The following is a 16,974-nucleotide window of genomic DNA, read 5'->3' as shown; positions in this document are numbered from 1 at the left end:
TTGGCCTATCCATCATTCCAAGAAAATATGCGAGTTGGAAAGAGAAGAACTTATACCAAATGTACCATGACCGATGTTGAAGAGGGATCAATGATCATTGATGTATACTATGCAACCTTCTTCTTGTAGACGTTGTTGGGCCTCCAAGTGCAGAGGTTTGTAGGATAGTAGCAAATTTCCCTCAGGTGGATGACCTAAGGTTTATCAATCCGTGGGAGGCGCAGGATGAAGATGGTCTCTCTCAAACAACTTTGTAACTAAATAACGAAGAGTGTCTTGTGTCCCCAACACACCCAATACAATGGTAAAGTGCACTAGTTCGGCGAAGAGATGGTGATACAAGTGCAATATGGATGGTAGATAAAGGTTTTTATAATCTTAAAATATAAAAAAAACAAGGTAGCAAGTGGTAAAAGTGAGCGGAAACGGTATTGCAATGCTTTGGAACAAGGCCTAGGGTTCATACTTTCACTAGTGAAAGTTCTCTCAACAATAATAACATAATTGGATCATATAACAATCCCTCAACGTGCAACAAAGAGTCACTCCAAAGTCACTAATAGCGGAGAACAAACAAAGAGATTATTGTAGGGTACAAAACCACCTCAAAGTTATTCTTTTCGATCAATCCATTGGGCTATTCCTATAAGTGTCACAAACAGCCCTAGAGTTCGTAGTAAAATAACACCTTAAGAAACAAATCAACCAAACCCCTAATGTCACCTAGATACTCCAATGTCACCACAAGTATCCGCGGGTTGATTATATGATATGCATTACACAATCTAAGATTCATCTATTCAACCAAAGAACTTCAAAGAGTGCCCCAAAGTTTCTACCGGAGAGTCAAGACGAAAACGTGTGCTAACCCCTATGCATAAGTTCACAAGGTTACCGAACCCACAAATTGATCACCAAAACATACATCAAGTAGATCACGTGAATATCCCATTGTCACCACAGATAAGCACATGCAAGACATACATCAAGTGTTCTCAAATCCTTAAAGACTCAATCCGATAAGATAACTTCAAAGGGAAAACTCAATCCACTAAAAGAAGATAGAGGGGGAGAAATATCATATGATCCAACTATAATAGCAAAGCTCGCGGTACATCAAGATCGTGCCAAATCAAGAACAAGAGAGAGAGAGAGAGAGAGAGAGAGAGAGAGAGAGATTGGTACATACCCTCAGCCCCAAGGGTGAACTACTCCATCCTCGTCATGGAGAGCACCGGATGATGAAGATGGCCACCGGTGATAGATCCCCCCTCCGACAGGGTGCCGGAACAGGGTCCAGATTGGTTTTTCGTGGCTACAGAGGCTCGCGGTGGCGGAACTCCCGATCTAGGTTTCTTTCGGGGGTTTATGTATTTATAGGAATTTTTGGCGTCGGTTTCACATCAGGGGGGTCTTCGAGTCAACCATGAGGTAGGGGGGCACCCAGGGGGTAGGGTGCACCCTCCACCCTTGTGGATGACTCGGGACTCTTCTGGCCCAACTCTTTTGCTTCGGGGGCTTCTTTTGGCCATAAAAAAACATCAGGAATTTTCAGCTTGTTTGGACCCCATTTGATATTCCTTTTCTGTAGAACTCAAAAATAAGGAAAAAAACAGAAACTGACACTGGGCTCTAGGTTAATAGGTTAGTCCCAAAAATCATATAAAATAGCATGTAAATGCATATAAAACATCTTAGATGGATAATATAATAGCATGGAATAATCAAAAATTATAGATACGTTGGAGACGTATCAATCACTCAAGCATGTAACAAGGAAATAGCACAATTGGTACCAATTCTTGTCGGTTTCTCACACCTACACAAGTAAAAGCTTATGATGGAGCTCAATTAGGATGGTGGCACAAAAATTGATGCAATTGTTAGTGAGCTTAAATAATGTTGGAAAAGATTCACAAATTTGCAAATGCAACAAGTAGACCAATAGCAAGATATGGTACACGGAGAACACACACACAAATAGATAAATGGGGTCGTGCAACCAAGGAATGAGCCAAAATGTGGAATCCACGAAAATGCTCTTGTTGCACAACACTAGAGAGACTCTAGCACGATTGCGCAATAGGCGGATACGAAACTTGTGCACAACCTACTAAGCAAAAATGCAACGACTTATATCCCAAGTATGCTATATGTGTGGTATTCCGATGATATGATCCAAGATGATCGAGTATGACAATCTTAATGTAGTATGATGCTATGGTTCTTGCTTATAAGCTCTTTGCTTATCTTTCCCTTTTGCTTAAAAGCTTGTTTGGCTCTTTCTCTTTTGAGCTCTTTCTCATGCAAAACTTCACGAACCAAGATAGCAATTGTGTATGCGATGACAACTTTGTTACACAAGAGATGATACCAAGATATGCACCATGATTATATGGTATGTATGCTATGGGAAGTATGATCACTAATGTGCACAAATAAAGTTGTTGGCAATACTCAAAAGCTAGTCTCAGTAGGCAAGATACGCAAAATTTGGCTATGGTGGTTATCAATGCAATGGCAAGGAGTAGACAAAGATGTCGTCGAGGTTGTCGTCCTTGCTTACGGTTGAGGGTGTCAAAATTGTTGAGCGGTTGTTGTCGATGACGAGTCTGTGGCGAAGATGATCGGTGGTGATGTTGATGTCGAACCATACCTATATAACCTAAACACAATAGGACACGGGAACCACAACTCAAATTCTCAACGAAACATGTCAAAATTGTCGGAGTTGATAGCGGGTAAGCGATGGTGGTGTTTGCGGAAAGCGGTGGTGGTATGCGGAAGTGTACATGGACACCGGAATAAAATTTGGCGAAAGTTTGGCGGGAAACCGAGCGGTGGATGGAAGTGATGCTGTCAGGGGCTGGATGTCTGGGCTTGAGGACCGGATGTCCGGGGTGGCCATATGTCCGGGGTTCGGGCCGGATGTCCGGGCTCTGGATCCGTGGATGAACTCGATGAACCCCGCGTGGAATGGTCAAATCCGGGGCAAAATTCAGAAGATTTTGTGGATGGAAATTGGGGAAAAGATGGGGGAAAGCTAGATCTACCTACTACACACGAAATCTGCGGATCAAATCCAACAAAACTTCATCACACCAACAAATCACAAAAAAAATTGGGGGGCTATTTTTGTGGGGAAATTTCGGATTTGGGACAAAATCAACAAAACAAGGCTAGAAAACAAAGAGGGGAGACTCCGAAATCATGATCAACGTGGCTCATGACCAAGATGGTGTAGGGTAGAACCCTAGTTGCCTGATATTTCACGAAAGGAGCAGATCCCAACGTGGAACACGAAGAACATGAAGGAAAACGCGAGATAAAACACAAGAGAATCACTCAAACCAACAAGATTCGGTCACACATATGCTAGATCCTCGAAACATAAAGAGATACACGATCCGAATCCAACAAAGGATGATACAAGAGGCACGTTCTTCTCCGAGAGGAGGTCTTGAGGGTCTCCCCGATTGGGGTCTTGAATCCACTTGGGGGATCTTCTCCGTAGAGGTCGTGAACTCCTGATAAGGGGATCAAGTGGAGAGCAAAGCTTCTCAATGAGCTACTACTTTGCTAACCCTAGAAATAGGGAGGAGGAAGAGTATATATAGTCTAGGTGGGCAAAGGGGTACATGGGACTCGACCCTTCACTGTGCGCAGACAGACGGGGCCGGACGTCCGGGCGTCGGGCCGGATGTCCGAGCCTTCCCGAGGGGCCGAATGTCCGGGCTGGGGGGGCGGATGTCCGGGCTGGGGGGCCGGATTGTCGGTGTTCTGGGAACGGGGGTCCCCAGACTTGCCTGCCTGTGGCCTGCAGCGTGGCTCGAGCGGTGGCCCAATACGGCCCGTCTTCATCAACCCAAGTTCAAGACCCTCGTGAAGGGCCAAGCCTCGTGGGGCGGACGGCACAAGGCTTCCTCAGGGGCGGCCTCACCAGGCAGGCTCGCGAGGAAGCGGAGAGATCAAGGCAAGGAGTACCTCGCGAGGTGCTCATGATGCAAGCCATGACGATCAAGACCAGGCGGGCACCAGCCAGCGCAGTGTCCTCGTTTCCTCTTTGGTGCAAAGGGGGCAAGCACAGGCGCGGAGTACCAAGGCGTCAAGTAAAGGTTTCCATATCAGTGCAATGAGACCAAGGGCAGCAGAGCGGCAGGACGAGATCACCGTGGAGCCCAAGATGGCGTCATCACTAGTGCCTTTGGCAGACAAAGACCAACTTTAGTCAGGATAGCTTGTACTAGATGTCCCCCTTCAAAATGGCCGTTGTTGGCTCCCTTCCCGCTCAATATTTGGTAAGAGGATCAGGGCCTCTATAAGTAGAGATAGCCACCACAATAGAAGGGGGATCCGATCGAATCCTTCCCTGGTAGAACACCACACCAGCTCAAGAACACCCCTCGCGAGGCTGTTCTTCCTCTGTACTGTTCATCACCAGCTCCAGAGGCAATCCACCACACCACACACTAGATTAGGGTATTACACCACAATGGTGGGCCGAAGCAGTATAAATCTCGTGTCCCTTGTGATTGTTCATCGTGCTAGCTTAGATTCGCGGTGAGGTTTTCGGGCGTGGATCGGTAGGGAGAAGATCTTCGTGCGCACCCCAAAGTTCGAACCTTAAGGGTTTTGCCGGAACCCGATATCCGACATTTGGCGTGCCAGGTAGGGGTGCACCGAAATCCTCTTTCCGCTATTCTGCGTTCCACGCTTCGTAGCATCCATGGCAAACGCTCGCAGAGCACGCGCCGAGCGTCAGGCTGCTCTCGTCGCCCGCGTCACTCAGACGGCTCCCATCAGTGGGCCTCCTCGTCATTCTCCGTTGCCTATTGCCAACGCCGCCACTGGCCCGGAGGGGAACGCTCAGCAAGCATATTCACTGCATCCCTCGGTGTGGCGGGAAGGCCGCACCGCCACTCCGTCGCTAACCCCAGCTGGTTCATCATCTCACACTCATCGCGCTCCCACGGATGTGTAGGCCGTGTTGCTCCTGGAACGTGAGCTCCTGCACTACCGCCCCGTCGACGACCTCTACGAGGAGTGGCTCGATCGCATCACCGAGCTCGTCAGCACCGCGAGGGGCTCCCCTACGCCATCTCTCTCGCTGCCTCGCCCGCCGTCCTTTATGGGCGATGTGGCTCAGGGGGTGCCTCCGCCACCTCCTCCCCAAGAAGGCGCCCTGGCCCCAAGGCACACGGCCCCTGGACGAGACCCACCGCGTCCAGCACCCGTGCAACAAGAAAGGAGCTGCCAAGAAATCCCTCGGCCTCAAGAAGGCGCCCGTGTGCTCCCTGCTCCAACACATCAAGACCGCATCCCTGCACCAACGCGTCAAGACCCCGTGCTGCCTCTGGCGGCTGCACGCGGGAACCATCAAGAGCAAGCCCCGCGTATGCAAAAGGCTCTGGTGGCCACGGCAGGTTGTCGTGCCTTCACCATCAAGCTACACAGCGTCGCCTGGCCAGGCAAGTTCAAGCCAGATCTGCCTCCTCGCTACGACGGCACTGCCGACCCCGCGGAGTTCCTGCAGCTCTACGAACTGGGCATCAAGGTGGCCAATGGAGACGAAAAGGTCATGGCGAACTGGTTTCCCATGGTGCTCAAAGATGGTGCCCGCACCTGGCTCTTGAACTTGCCTCCCAGCTTGATCTCCTCTTGGGACGAGATGTGCAGTCGTTTCATCACCAACTTCCAGGGCAGTCGCGACCGTCCTCCGATCGTGGGTGACCTACGCCGCATCAAGCAGCAGCCTGGAGAGACCTTGCAGAAGTACATCCAGGATTTCAACAACGCTCGCCTCAAGATTCCCAAGGTGACTGAGGAGGCCATCATCTCAGCGTTCTCCGACGGCGTCCGTGATGTCAAGATGAAGGAGGAGCTTGCCATCCACGAGGATTTGTGCACATCTCTAGAGATGTTCAACTTGGCGACCAAGTGTGCGTGAGCTGAGGAGGGACGCCTCTCCCTCCTCGAGCTTCCAGCTGCTGACCCAGAAGAGAAGAAAGCCAGGGCCAAGGACGTGAAGCACAAAGGAGCAGGCATACTCGCGGCAGAACTAGACACGAACCGCGGCAGGGACCAGCCAGAGTCGTCCAAGGGCAACCGATTCTGCGCCTACCACAACCTCTACACCCACAACACCAATGAATTCCAAGAGCTCAGAGCCGTTCGAGAAGGACGCATTGGTTGATGCCCCGAGCGCAACGACCGGGGCTACGGCTGAGGAGGAAGAGGTGGAGGACGATGGGACGACCGAGGCCCTCGCTAGGAGTGGCGTGACCGACCTCGCGAGGATCGCTGGCAGGACCAGCCTCGCGAGGGGGCTTTGAGAGACCAGCCTCTTGAGGATCGCCCGCAGGGCAACGCATGCCTTCCTCCTCTGCCACCACCGCCGAGAAGAAATGGTGACCACCATCAGGACGAGGGGGCTGGGGGCTTCCAGGAGCCACGTGCTATCGCTTGCATCCTGGGCGGTGCTCAGGCCCCGGCCTCTCAACGCATCTTCAAGCAGTTTGCTCGCGAGGTGAATGCAATCCTCCCCAAGCTCGAGGCCACGCGCCCTCTCAGGTGGTCCACGTGCGCCATCACTTTCAGCTCAGCGGATCAACTCAAGTGTGCGGCTATAGCTGGCATCCTCCCAATGCTTTGCTCCCCAGTCATCAGCAACGTGCAAGTTACCAGGACCCTCATTGATGGCGGCACAGGACTCAATGTCCTGTCCGTCGAGAAGTTCAACAACCTTCAACTGCCATATGATCAACTTCAGCCAACCAAGCCTTTCTCAGGAGTCACTGACGGCTCCACCACTCCGATAGGGCAGGTTCGCCTTCCTGTCACTTTCGGACAGCGCAAGAACTACCGTACCGAGCTCATCAACTTCGACGTTGCCCACATTTGCCTGCCATACAATGCCATCCTTGGGTATCCATCCCTAGTCAAGTTCATGGCAGTGACCCACCATGGTTACAATGTCCTCAAGATGTCGGGAAGCGGCGGAATCATCACAGTCCCTGTGAAGAGAAGGATGCGGTGTGCTCCCTCGAGCGTGCCTTCCAAGCTGCATCAATCAAGGACCCAGACAACAGGGGCGAGAACCCTACTGAGGCATTTCCTAAGAAGAAGAAGACATCGCCCAGCTCAAGGCCTCAGGAGGTTGGCATCTCCGGAGGCGTCGCGTCAGGATCCGCGCCCATGCGAGGGCACCTCCCTCCATCGCATAGGAAGGCACGCCCGGCGCCCTCCTCGGGCAGGGCTCGGGGGCTCTCTTTTGGAGGGCCTCAGACCTTGCCAAGATTACGAGGGAGGCGCTCAGGCACCACTTGGAGGCGTGCTTTGCGGCACGTTTCCCTCAGGAAGGCACGGGGCAAGGAAGGTGTAACCCTCAGGAGTTCATCACCAAGAGCACTCAGGAGTTGCAGGAATCAAGAGTCATACACGGCGATCGTCATCTGCCCGGCGTAGCTCCCCATCCAGGCGAGGATGGCGGGCTGCATGTTTGCATTGACTACCCAGGGCTCAACCAAGCCGCGTCTCAGGAGCATTTCTGGCCTTCGTGCGTGGGACGTTGCGAGGGTCCGCCGCACAGCTACGTTCGCATGCCTTTCGGCCTACTAAACACGGCTGCCACTCACCAGCGTCATCTGCGGAGCGTTCTGGTAGCTCAGGAGGCCAGGCACCACGCGGTCCTGGCGGAGATGGAGATGGTCCTCGAGGAACCGCCCGGACCCCCAGATCCCCCCGAGGCTCAGGGCTCCTGTAGCTCGTGAGGATCGGCCTCTTCATCACGCATCTTCAGCACCCTCTCTACAACGGTACCAGGTAAAATCTTTCGAGTTCATTTCAGTTGGGAGCGCCCTCAGGGCTGCATCATTCCCAGGTCGCTTGGGTTTGTCCCTGCGGCATGTATCCCTTTTGCTTATGTCTCTAGTTTACCTTGCTGGGGGCGCCCCTCGGGCTGCATCATCCCCAAGCCGCTCGGGCTTGACCCAATGGCATGTATCCTTCCTGCATCTATCTAAGCTGATTTGCCTTTCATGCTTAACCTGCCTGTGATAATCGCCTGCTTGATTGACACCTACCTTTGGAGCCGCTTGCGCTGGCACGACGCTTGTGCATGGGTCTGTCCCTGCAACGTCGACAAATCTGAGTGGTCGAGCTATGGCCCGCGGCAACCCCGCAAGCGTCACCTCACCAGGCCCTCAGTGCCCTCACCACTCTCTAGGAGCGACCAATGGCCGGCCAGCAATCGTAATGGCAACCCGTGATTTTCTCGTGTTGGTTCACAGGAACCTCTTGAGGTCAACAACAGGAGGCGTCGCGAGCTCTCTTTCTCTCTTGCCCACGTGATCCGCTTGCGCGTTAAAAGGGGGGCTCCTGAGCATCGTGACTCAGGAGCCCTTACTGGCTCTCCAGCCCTCACCCCCTGGCCTTGTCCACGGCATCGTGACCTGGCATACCAGCGACAGCTGAGCTTGCTCGAGGGCCGGGATCTGAGGACATAGAGCACGAAGGAGAGTGTGGGGAAGAGAGGGGAAGCTCGCGAAGGCCTAACCCAGCTACATCCCAGCTGCAGACGCACGAGTCCGGCGCCTCGCGAATGAACAACTCCATGCTTTCGATATAAGTCTCTCCCCTGGAATAGCTAATTGATGCGACATGAAACCTCCACTTAATGCGGCTCTGTGACGGTGACATTGCCTTCCTTTCTCACCTTTCGGCGGCTGCTTGAGCGCTAAAGGGGACCTCCCGAGCATCGCGCCTCAGGGGCTCTTACTGGACCTCGGGCCGCTCACCTCCTGGCCTTGACCACGGCATTGCGACCTGGCATACCAGCGACGGCTGAAGCCTGCCTGGGGACCGAGACCTGTCGGCATAGAGCACCAAGTCGTCGCGGGGTTAGAAAGGGGGAGCCAAGCCGGAACAGGACAAGCATCTGCACCACTTCATAATAAGGATAATATCAACAAAAGGCATTGTGGATCCTTTACATGCCCCCACAGGGCGTTTTCCCAATTTCTCGCAGGGAACAAAAGGTGCGAATCCTAAGGAGCCCTAACTACACGCGCCCCCATGGCCGACGCCATCATCAACAGTGGGCCACGGGAGGCCGGCGCCAACCCCATCCAGATCAGCCGCCTTGCTCCGGGAACGACACGAGCTCAGGGGCACGTAGCTATCGTTGCTCGTCTCCGAAGTAACGAAGAGCTCAGGAGAGTCGCTGGACTCCCAAGCATCACCGTTGCTGCCAGAGGAGCCGTCAAGGAAGCGCGCGGCAGGCCTAGCCCTTGCCGCGTCGATGTCCTGGTTGCCTCCTCTGGGCAGCACTCCAGCCGACGGCCTTCTGCGTCGAAGACCTTGAAGAGCATCAAGGAGGCGCCATCGTATTCAAAATGAATCACGAGGGCACCCCCTGTTCGGCAGACCCGGGCAATCTCGCCCCAGCCTCGGGTCATGAAGACCTTGCCCGGAGCGACGACTTCTACCTCCACTCCGATCGTCGGAGTACCGCAGTCGGCGTGCTGCAACCAAGGCTCGAGAGGCCCCCTCGGCGGCATCTCGAAGGCGAAGAAGGCAGGAAAGCGGATCCAGGTGCTCAGGGCATCGCGGCGTGGAGCACGAGCTCGCGAGAGGAGTCCGCGACATGGACTCCAGGAGCAACGGCCAGCACCGCCATGGCTCGTCGACCTCGCCGACGGCGCGGGCGGCGTCGCTCGACGTCTCCTTCTCCAGGGCCCTCAGCCCGGGCATACAGAGGTAGCGGGAACCTAGGAGGTGGCCGCTCGCACCAAGGCCTCATCATCTCCGGCCTCGCAACTTCGTCGCGGTGGCCAGGGACCGGCCGTTTCTTCGGTGGGAGCGGGCTAGGCCCCTCCCGGGGGGGGGGGGGCTTTCCTTTCTCCTCGGCTTAGAACTGGCGGATCGATGCCATTGGCGTCGAGAGGAGGAGCAAGGGAGAAGAAGCAGGCGGAGCAAGAAGAGATAGGCAACGGGGGCTCACGCCTCTCCGTACTTATAGTCCAGAGGAGGCCAACCGTCGGCCTCCACGATCGCAGGTAATCATGACTCTTTTTGCATGCAGCAAGGACTCATCAAATTGGGCAGTTGCCGAGGCAGCGTGGGGAAGCGAAGACGCCCACGTCCAATCAACCGCCATGGGGCGACCAAGGCCGCAGGCTGTTGGGGCCCGCGGCGCACCGCACTTGCCCTCTGGCTTCGCTGCTAAGCCAAGTCCGAGGGCGCCTTGGGCCCGGGGGCTACTGTCGGGGTTCTGGGAACGGTGGTCCCCAGACTTGCCTACCTGCGGCCTGCAGTGTGGCTCGAGCGGTGGCCCAGTACGACTCGTCTTCATCAAGCCAAGTTCAAGACCCTCGCGAAGGGCCAAGCCTCGCGGGGCGGACGACACAAGGCTTCCTCAGGGGCGGCCTCACCAGGCAGGCTCGCGAGGAGGCGGAGAGATCAAGGCAAGGAGTACCTCGCGAGGTGCTCATGACGCAAGCCATGACGATCAAGACCAGGCGGGCGCCAGGCGGGCGCCAGCCAGCGCAGTGTCCTCGTTTCCTCTTTGGTGCAAAGGGGGCAAGCGCAGGCGCGGAGTACCGAGGCGTCAAGCAAAGGTTTCCATATCAGTGCAACGAGACCAAGGCCAGCAGAGCGGTAGGACGGAGGTCACCGTGGAGCCCAAGACGGCGTCATCACCAGTGCCTTTGGCAGATGAAGACCAATTTTAGTCAGGATAGCTTGTACTAGCTGTCCCCCTTCAAAATAGCCGTTGTTGGCTTCCTTCCCGCTCAATATTTGGGAAGACGACCAGGGCCTCTATAAATAGAGATAGCCACCACAGTAGAAGGGGGATCCAATCGAATCCTTCCCTGGTAGAACACCGCACCAGCTCAAGAACACCCCTCGTGAGGTTGTTCTTCCTCTGTACTGTTCATCACCAGCCCCAGAGGCAATCCACCACACCACACACTGGATTAGGGTATTACACCACAACGGTGGCCCGAAGCAGTATAAATCTCGTGTCCCTTGTGATTGTTCATCGTGCTAGCTTAGATTCGCGGCGAGGTTTTGGGGCGTGGATCGGTAGGGAGAAGATCTTCGTGCGCACCCCAGAGTTCGAACCTTAAGGGTTTTGCCGAAACCCGATATCCGACACGGATGTCCGGGCTGGCGGGGTCGGCCTTGATGCTCTCTGGATAGGCGGTGTCCGGATTTCCGGGCTGGCCGTTGGATGTCCGGGCCCTATAGACTTGGCCGTTGGTCCTTTGCTGCACGCGACACCTCCAGGGGCCGGATGTCCGGGGTCATGGCCGGATGTCCAGGTCCTAGGAGTTGTTCTTGACTCTTTCCATTGGTTCTCTTCGTCCATGAACCTGGGGACTTGTCCGTCTTCACGTGAATCTTCGGGAGGGTCCTCTTGGTACCTAATCATGCACAACGTTCCAGACTTAGGTAGTAGCCATGTCTTGAGTGGATCATATGTGATATCACTAAGAAAAGAAGTCACCTCGGTCTCGAGAGCTCTAGCTCGTGCTCGTGTCATAGGTCCTTTTGGCACTTGGTGAGACGATGATAGGTCCATGAGGATGACCATAGGATGCTCCGCATCACTACCACATACGGATACAGATGTATATAGACATCTTTAGTTTGGCAGCACAGTTTATCTAAAACAGTAGTATTACAAAACCTCGGTATTCCAATGCGTGGACGTCGAATACTTCAGTATCTAAAAACCACAATTTTTCGTGGCTTTGGCAAAACCATTGAGGCGTTTGCCAAATCGTTTTTTCTCAGTTTTCTCCAATTGTCACCAGTTGTTAGGTTGCATGGATAACACTGAAGATATCGAGCTGAACCGAACTCAGCTACACGATCTAACCAGCTTGTGCTCACGGCTGATGTATGCATGCAGCGTTGTGTAGAGAAATTACGAGATCAACGACAGAGTAGGCATACAAGGGCGCGTACCTTCCTTCCCATGTGTTGAGCTTGAATTGTTTATTCATAGCTACAGAGAAATGAAGTATAATCACACTGGTTGACGGCTGGAAAGATGGAGTTGAGAGACCGACGAGAACGATCGTTTCTCGGTTTTTAAAGAAGGGGTCCGGACCTCTTTTTCTAATACTGTGAAAAAACCATGGTTTTTGGAGATACTTCGGTTTTGTAAAATGGAGTATTTGTTGACGCCAAACGCATCAAAGTATTTTAAACGATGATTTCTAAAAATACCATGGTATTTTTCTAGAACTTCAAAAATACTGTGGTGCCAAACGCAGCCTTAGAGTGTAGATTCACTCATTTTGCTCCGTATGTAGTTATTTATTAAAATCTCTAGAAAAAAGATAGATATTTAGGAACGGAGGGAGTAGGGCGGAGGCTGTATATTGTGGGCCTATTATATTGAGCCTTCTTCCTTTCTTTTGTGTAGGATGATTACTAGAATGATATTTTAACAAAGATTATTGTGTGATGCACAGGCCCGGATTATCTTCTGTTTCTATGAGATTTTTCTTTTCAAAATCTATACGCACACCGACTGTACTGTTTTAGATGAGCCTGTCTACGGGGCGAGGACATGCTAGGATCTTTGAACACACCGTCAGTAGCGTCGACAGAGTTTTGGACCAGATTAGAGAAGATCTTCAAGTCTGGAGGGCAGCGGGGTGTGTTCTGGATCTTACTTTGTAAAAGCCTCTTACAAAAGCCTCTTGTAATTGGGGTGTTCTATCCTGGGGGTGGCGCCCTCGGGAGGTCTTTCAGTGCGAGACCGCCTAGCCTGTCTGACCTTGTTGTACTCTTCTCCTCTTTCTAATAAAATTCGGGCAACGGCCCTTCGAGGACATGCGCGTGGATGTGCAGTCGCGCTCAACGAAATGCAATCAAAACGAGTATTGCCAAGCGCCAGCTGCTGTGGCCGATGGAGATAGTGGAGTTCCGTTGAGCGGCCTCCAGTCCCCGGACGGCTTCCCCATCTCCATCCTTAAAAATCCTTTGAAAACGCAAACACGCACGCGCGGCTGCTTCTAGTAGATCCTTAAAGTAAAGCAAATGATGTCCATTAAATTCCCTCTCGCTGCCGACGTACATTGCCTACAAAACGATCCACACAGCTCCACACAAATCGTAGCACCGAAGGATAGCAGCAGAACACGCACGCACAGGAGATACGATGGGCCCATTTTCGCGGTTCCTCGTGGCGTTGGCGGTGGCGCTTCTCCCCATCGTCGGTGCCGCGGCCGGCGGCCGCACCGGCGACCGCGGGACGCGCTACGCCGGCGTCTTCAGCTTCGGCGACTCGCTCACCGACACCGGGAACTCGCTACGTCTCGCGGCCACCCGCGCGGGGCCGTCCAGCCGGCCGCCCTACGGCGAGACCTTCTTCCGGCGCCCCACTGGCCGCGCGTCCGACGGCCGCCTCGTCGTCGACTTCATCGGTGACCATCAGCTAAACCAACAGTTTCAGTATGGTAGTGCATTGATACGCTTGTAAATCATTGACTCACGTGAGACGTTGATCTTGGTACGTGGAGCAGCTGAGGCGCTGGGGGTACCTCACCCGACGCCGTACCTCGCCGGCAAGAGCGCGGAGGATTTCCGGCGCGGCGTGAACTTCGCCGTCGGTGGAGCGACGGCGCTTGGTCCGGATTTCTTCAAGAGCAGAGGGCTTGAGCCGTTTGTGCCTGTCTCTTTCGCAAACCAAGCCACCTGGTTCAAGAACGTTTTACCGCTTCTTGGCTCAGTTCACAGTAAGTAAACCGCACGTCCAGCTTGATTTCTACTAGTACTCTATTTTATCAATACAAACTTATTTAATTACACGTGCGTCATACTATCTTTTTTAGCGATGCTTTTGAGGAAAAACACGTGTGTTGTACCAGTATCTTTATTATTGCAAGGAATGACATATACAGGGATGCATGCATGCATGCATGGTGTTGTGTAAAGGGTCGCCCTTTGTGAAGAACGCATGGCTGGTCAGTTTGATAATCTTCTTTTTTTTCATGATGGGTGCATCGTCACCTTATAATAATAGACCGTACAAGGATCATGGCAACCTCGCTCTTCATCGTCGGCGAGATTGGAGTTAACGATTACCTCGTCGCCTTTGCCGGGAACACCACCGTCGAGGAGGCGCGGGCCTTCGTGCCGCACATCGTCGGCGCCGTCCGTTCAGTCGTGACCGTAAGCTAGTCCACTCCCGTGATCATTTGGTAGTATCAGTCAGTCAAATAAATCTGTTCTCCATTCCAACAGTGCGTGAGAATGTTTGCAGGAGGTGATCGCCGCCGGAGCGAGGACCGTACTGGTTCCGGGGATGATACCGCTCGGCTGCGAGCCAGAGCTGCTCGCCCTCTACCAGAGCGGCGACCACGACCCGTCGTCCGGTTGCATCAAGCCGCTCAACGAGCTCGCCGAACTGCACAACCGCGCGCTGAACGGCATGCTCCGAGAACTCCGGCGAGCGCACCCGGGGACGGCCATCCTCTACGCCGACCTCTACGGCGCCGTCGCCGACCTCATCGCGTCGCCCCGGAAATACGGTACGCATGCATGCGCCAGTAATCATCAGCCACCGGCAGCTAATCATCAGTTTTCTCCTGACCTCGTCTTCTCCGTCGATCTCAGGGTTTAGGGATGAGCCGCTGGCGGCGTGCTGCGGCGGGAGCGGCGCGTACAACTTCAACATGACGGCGTTCTGCGGCGCGGCCGGGACGGCGGCGTGCGCCGACCCGTCCAAGTACGTGTCCTGGGACGGGGTGCACTTCACGGAGGCCGCCAACAGGCACACCGCCTGCGCCACGTTGAAGACCAACTCGCCTGCTCTGCTCAACTCGTGGACGGCGGAGGCGAGACGAAGGATTGGGTGCGCCTAAAAGCCTAAGCCTAACTAAGACAGCGACAGATGGAGTAGAGCAGTTCCGGCTCAATTAATCCTGGCGCACGTGGACGCTCTCCTGCTAAGGCATCTAACTACACTTTTTGACTAGGCAGGCTGCTCGTGTTGCCGTGTGCGGTGCATTTGTAAAAGAAAATGTGTTTCAATTAGATGCACACCGTGATTGTTTAGAGGAATTGAGAAATATAGTGATCGTGCTTTATAAAGTCGTATCTTGCTCACTCACTTCGATTCATTGTATTTGTCATCAGCTTTCTTTTCTTTTTCTTTTTTTACATGGATACGAGTCATACAAAACTCAATAAGGCTGTGTTCGGTTGAAAGAGATTTGAAAAGGGTTTGACACGGATTGAAGTCAAAATCCCCTCCAATCCTCTTGTAGAGGGGGTGTAACCGAACAAGGCCTAAAGAGACCATAGTTGGACTGGAGCAGCGGTGTTGCCACTCATTCACCTACACGAAATAGAATGCCAATGAAAGTTCCTAAAAGTCCGTTAGGTCACCCAATCAAGATGATGGGAATCCATGAGCGATGAACGTTTTTGGGTTGGGGATGATCCACTAAAAGTGCAGGCCGCAAAATAACAAAATCTTCATCATAACGTAGAGAAGAAATTAGAACTTCACAAAGAACCAAACCAACAAAAACAACATGACAAATAAACTCATCATATTGAATAATTGGACCCGCAACGAATTGAGAAATTTAGTGATCGTGCTTTATAAAGTTGTGTGTATCTGTATGCTCACTCACTTTGATTCATTGTATTTGTCATCGGTTTTTTTTTTTCATGGATGTGAGTCATACAAAACTCAGTAGAGAGACTATAGTTGGACCGGAACAACGATATTGCCCTCCTTCACCTGCACGAATTTGATTAGTAATGGAAGTTCCTAAAAGTTCATTGGGTCACCCATTCGAAAAGATGGGGATCCTTACCTGAAAAAAAAAAGAGACGGGGACCCATGACCGATGAGCTTACTTGGGTTGGGGATAATCCACTAGAAGTGCAGACTGTTGAACAACAAAATCTTCGTTATAACGTTGAGAAAAGATTCCAACTCCACAAAGAACCAAACCAACAAATAACATGACACGTAAAACTCATTAGCTTCAAATGATTGGACCCGCAAGGGCACATTCCTCTCGGGCTCCATGGCACCGCCACTACCGGAGTAATTTTATTCAGAAAACTACGCAGCTACCATTAGAAGTTAACGAAGACTGCATCTCTCAACGCCAAGATGCAACTGTGGGCGAGGGGACAAGAAGATTCTCTCCGGTAGCGACTAGGGCTGACTACTACAGATCCAAATATCACTAACCCCTCATCATTGGCCGTCCAATGACCACGCGTCAGTGATGAGCACTAGCACTGACCAGCCATGCGAGACATTTTAGCGATACTAGATAATATCCTGCACGTTGTTGTGGGAATATTTTGCAATACATTTCAAAGATATTTGATTGAATGGAACATGAATATTTGGAGTGGTAGTATTAGAACTAAAACTGAAAATGTCTATGGTCTATTGTGTTTGATAATTGTATAGTTGTAATAAAATATTTAATAAATATAAATAGCATAATAGAATGAAAAATGTCATACATACATTTATATTGAGGTGGTTTTTTCCTATGCATGGTTGCATGTTGAAGTGAGCATTTGTTGCATGATGAGGTGGCGTGCTTGCATGTTGAGAGAAATAGGTTAGTAGGGGCTAGCTATTTAGATACAGAAGATTGCATTTGGTGCTCAACTTGATGCTTATCATAGACGAGCCAAACAATGACCGGTCATAGATCGTGTGTAGCTACGACCAAAACGGGCCAACAATTTTCAAAGCACGACAAACAACACATGCGAGAAAAAAGATGCAACACGAATCTCAGAGCAAAATTCAACGACCAAGAATTAACCGACTCATTCAAAATTTAGTTGACTGATATATAGCTAAAGTGGTGGTAAATGATAATACTACAAGCTATTCTTTTTTTTCCGGAGAAATAAAGGGTATTTATTCCAAAATCACAAGGTTACAATCGTTCGTGAGAAGTTCACCGATGG

At 52.2% G+C, this 16,974-nt stretch overlaps 1 protein-coding gene across 1 annotated transcript; it reads left to right on the top strand.

Annotated features, from left to right (window-relative positions):
• Positions 1 to 13,097: 13,097 nt before the first annotated feature.
• LOC119324871 (GDSL esterase/lipase At1g28600-like) lies at positions 13,098 to 15,126 on the top strand. The gene is made up of 5 exons (XM_037598641.1): positions 13,098 to 13,442; positions 13,542 to 13,754; positions 14,042 to 14,190; positions 14,282 to 14,549; positions 14,635 to 15,126. The coding sequence occupies exons 1-5, from the start codon at positions 13,178 to 13,180 to the stop codon at positions 14,880 to 14,882; spliced, it is 1,143 nt and encodes a 380-aa protein (XP_037454538.1). The 5' UTR covers positions 13,098 to 13,177; the 3' UTR covers positions 14,883 to 15,126.
• The last annotated feature ends 1,848 nt before the right edge of the window (positions 15,127 to 16,974 follow it).

The sequence above is a fragment of the Triticum dicoccoides genome, chromosome 1B (assembly GCF_002162155.2).
Source record: "Triticum dicoccoides isolate Atlit2015 ecotype Zavitan chromosome 1B, WEW_v2.0, whole genome shotgun sequence".
Classification (NCBI taxonomy): domain Eukaryota; kingdom Viridiplantae; phylum Streptophyta; class Magnoliopsida; order Poales; family Poaceae; genus Triticum; species Triticum dicoccoides.
The sequence above is the reverse complement of the archived record's forward strand: the minus strand, read 5'-3'. Positions and strand labels throughout refer to the sequence as shown.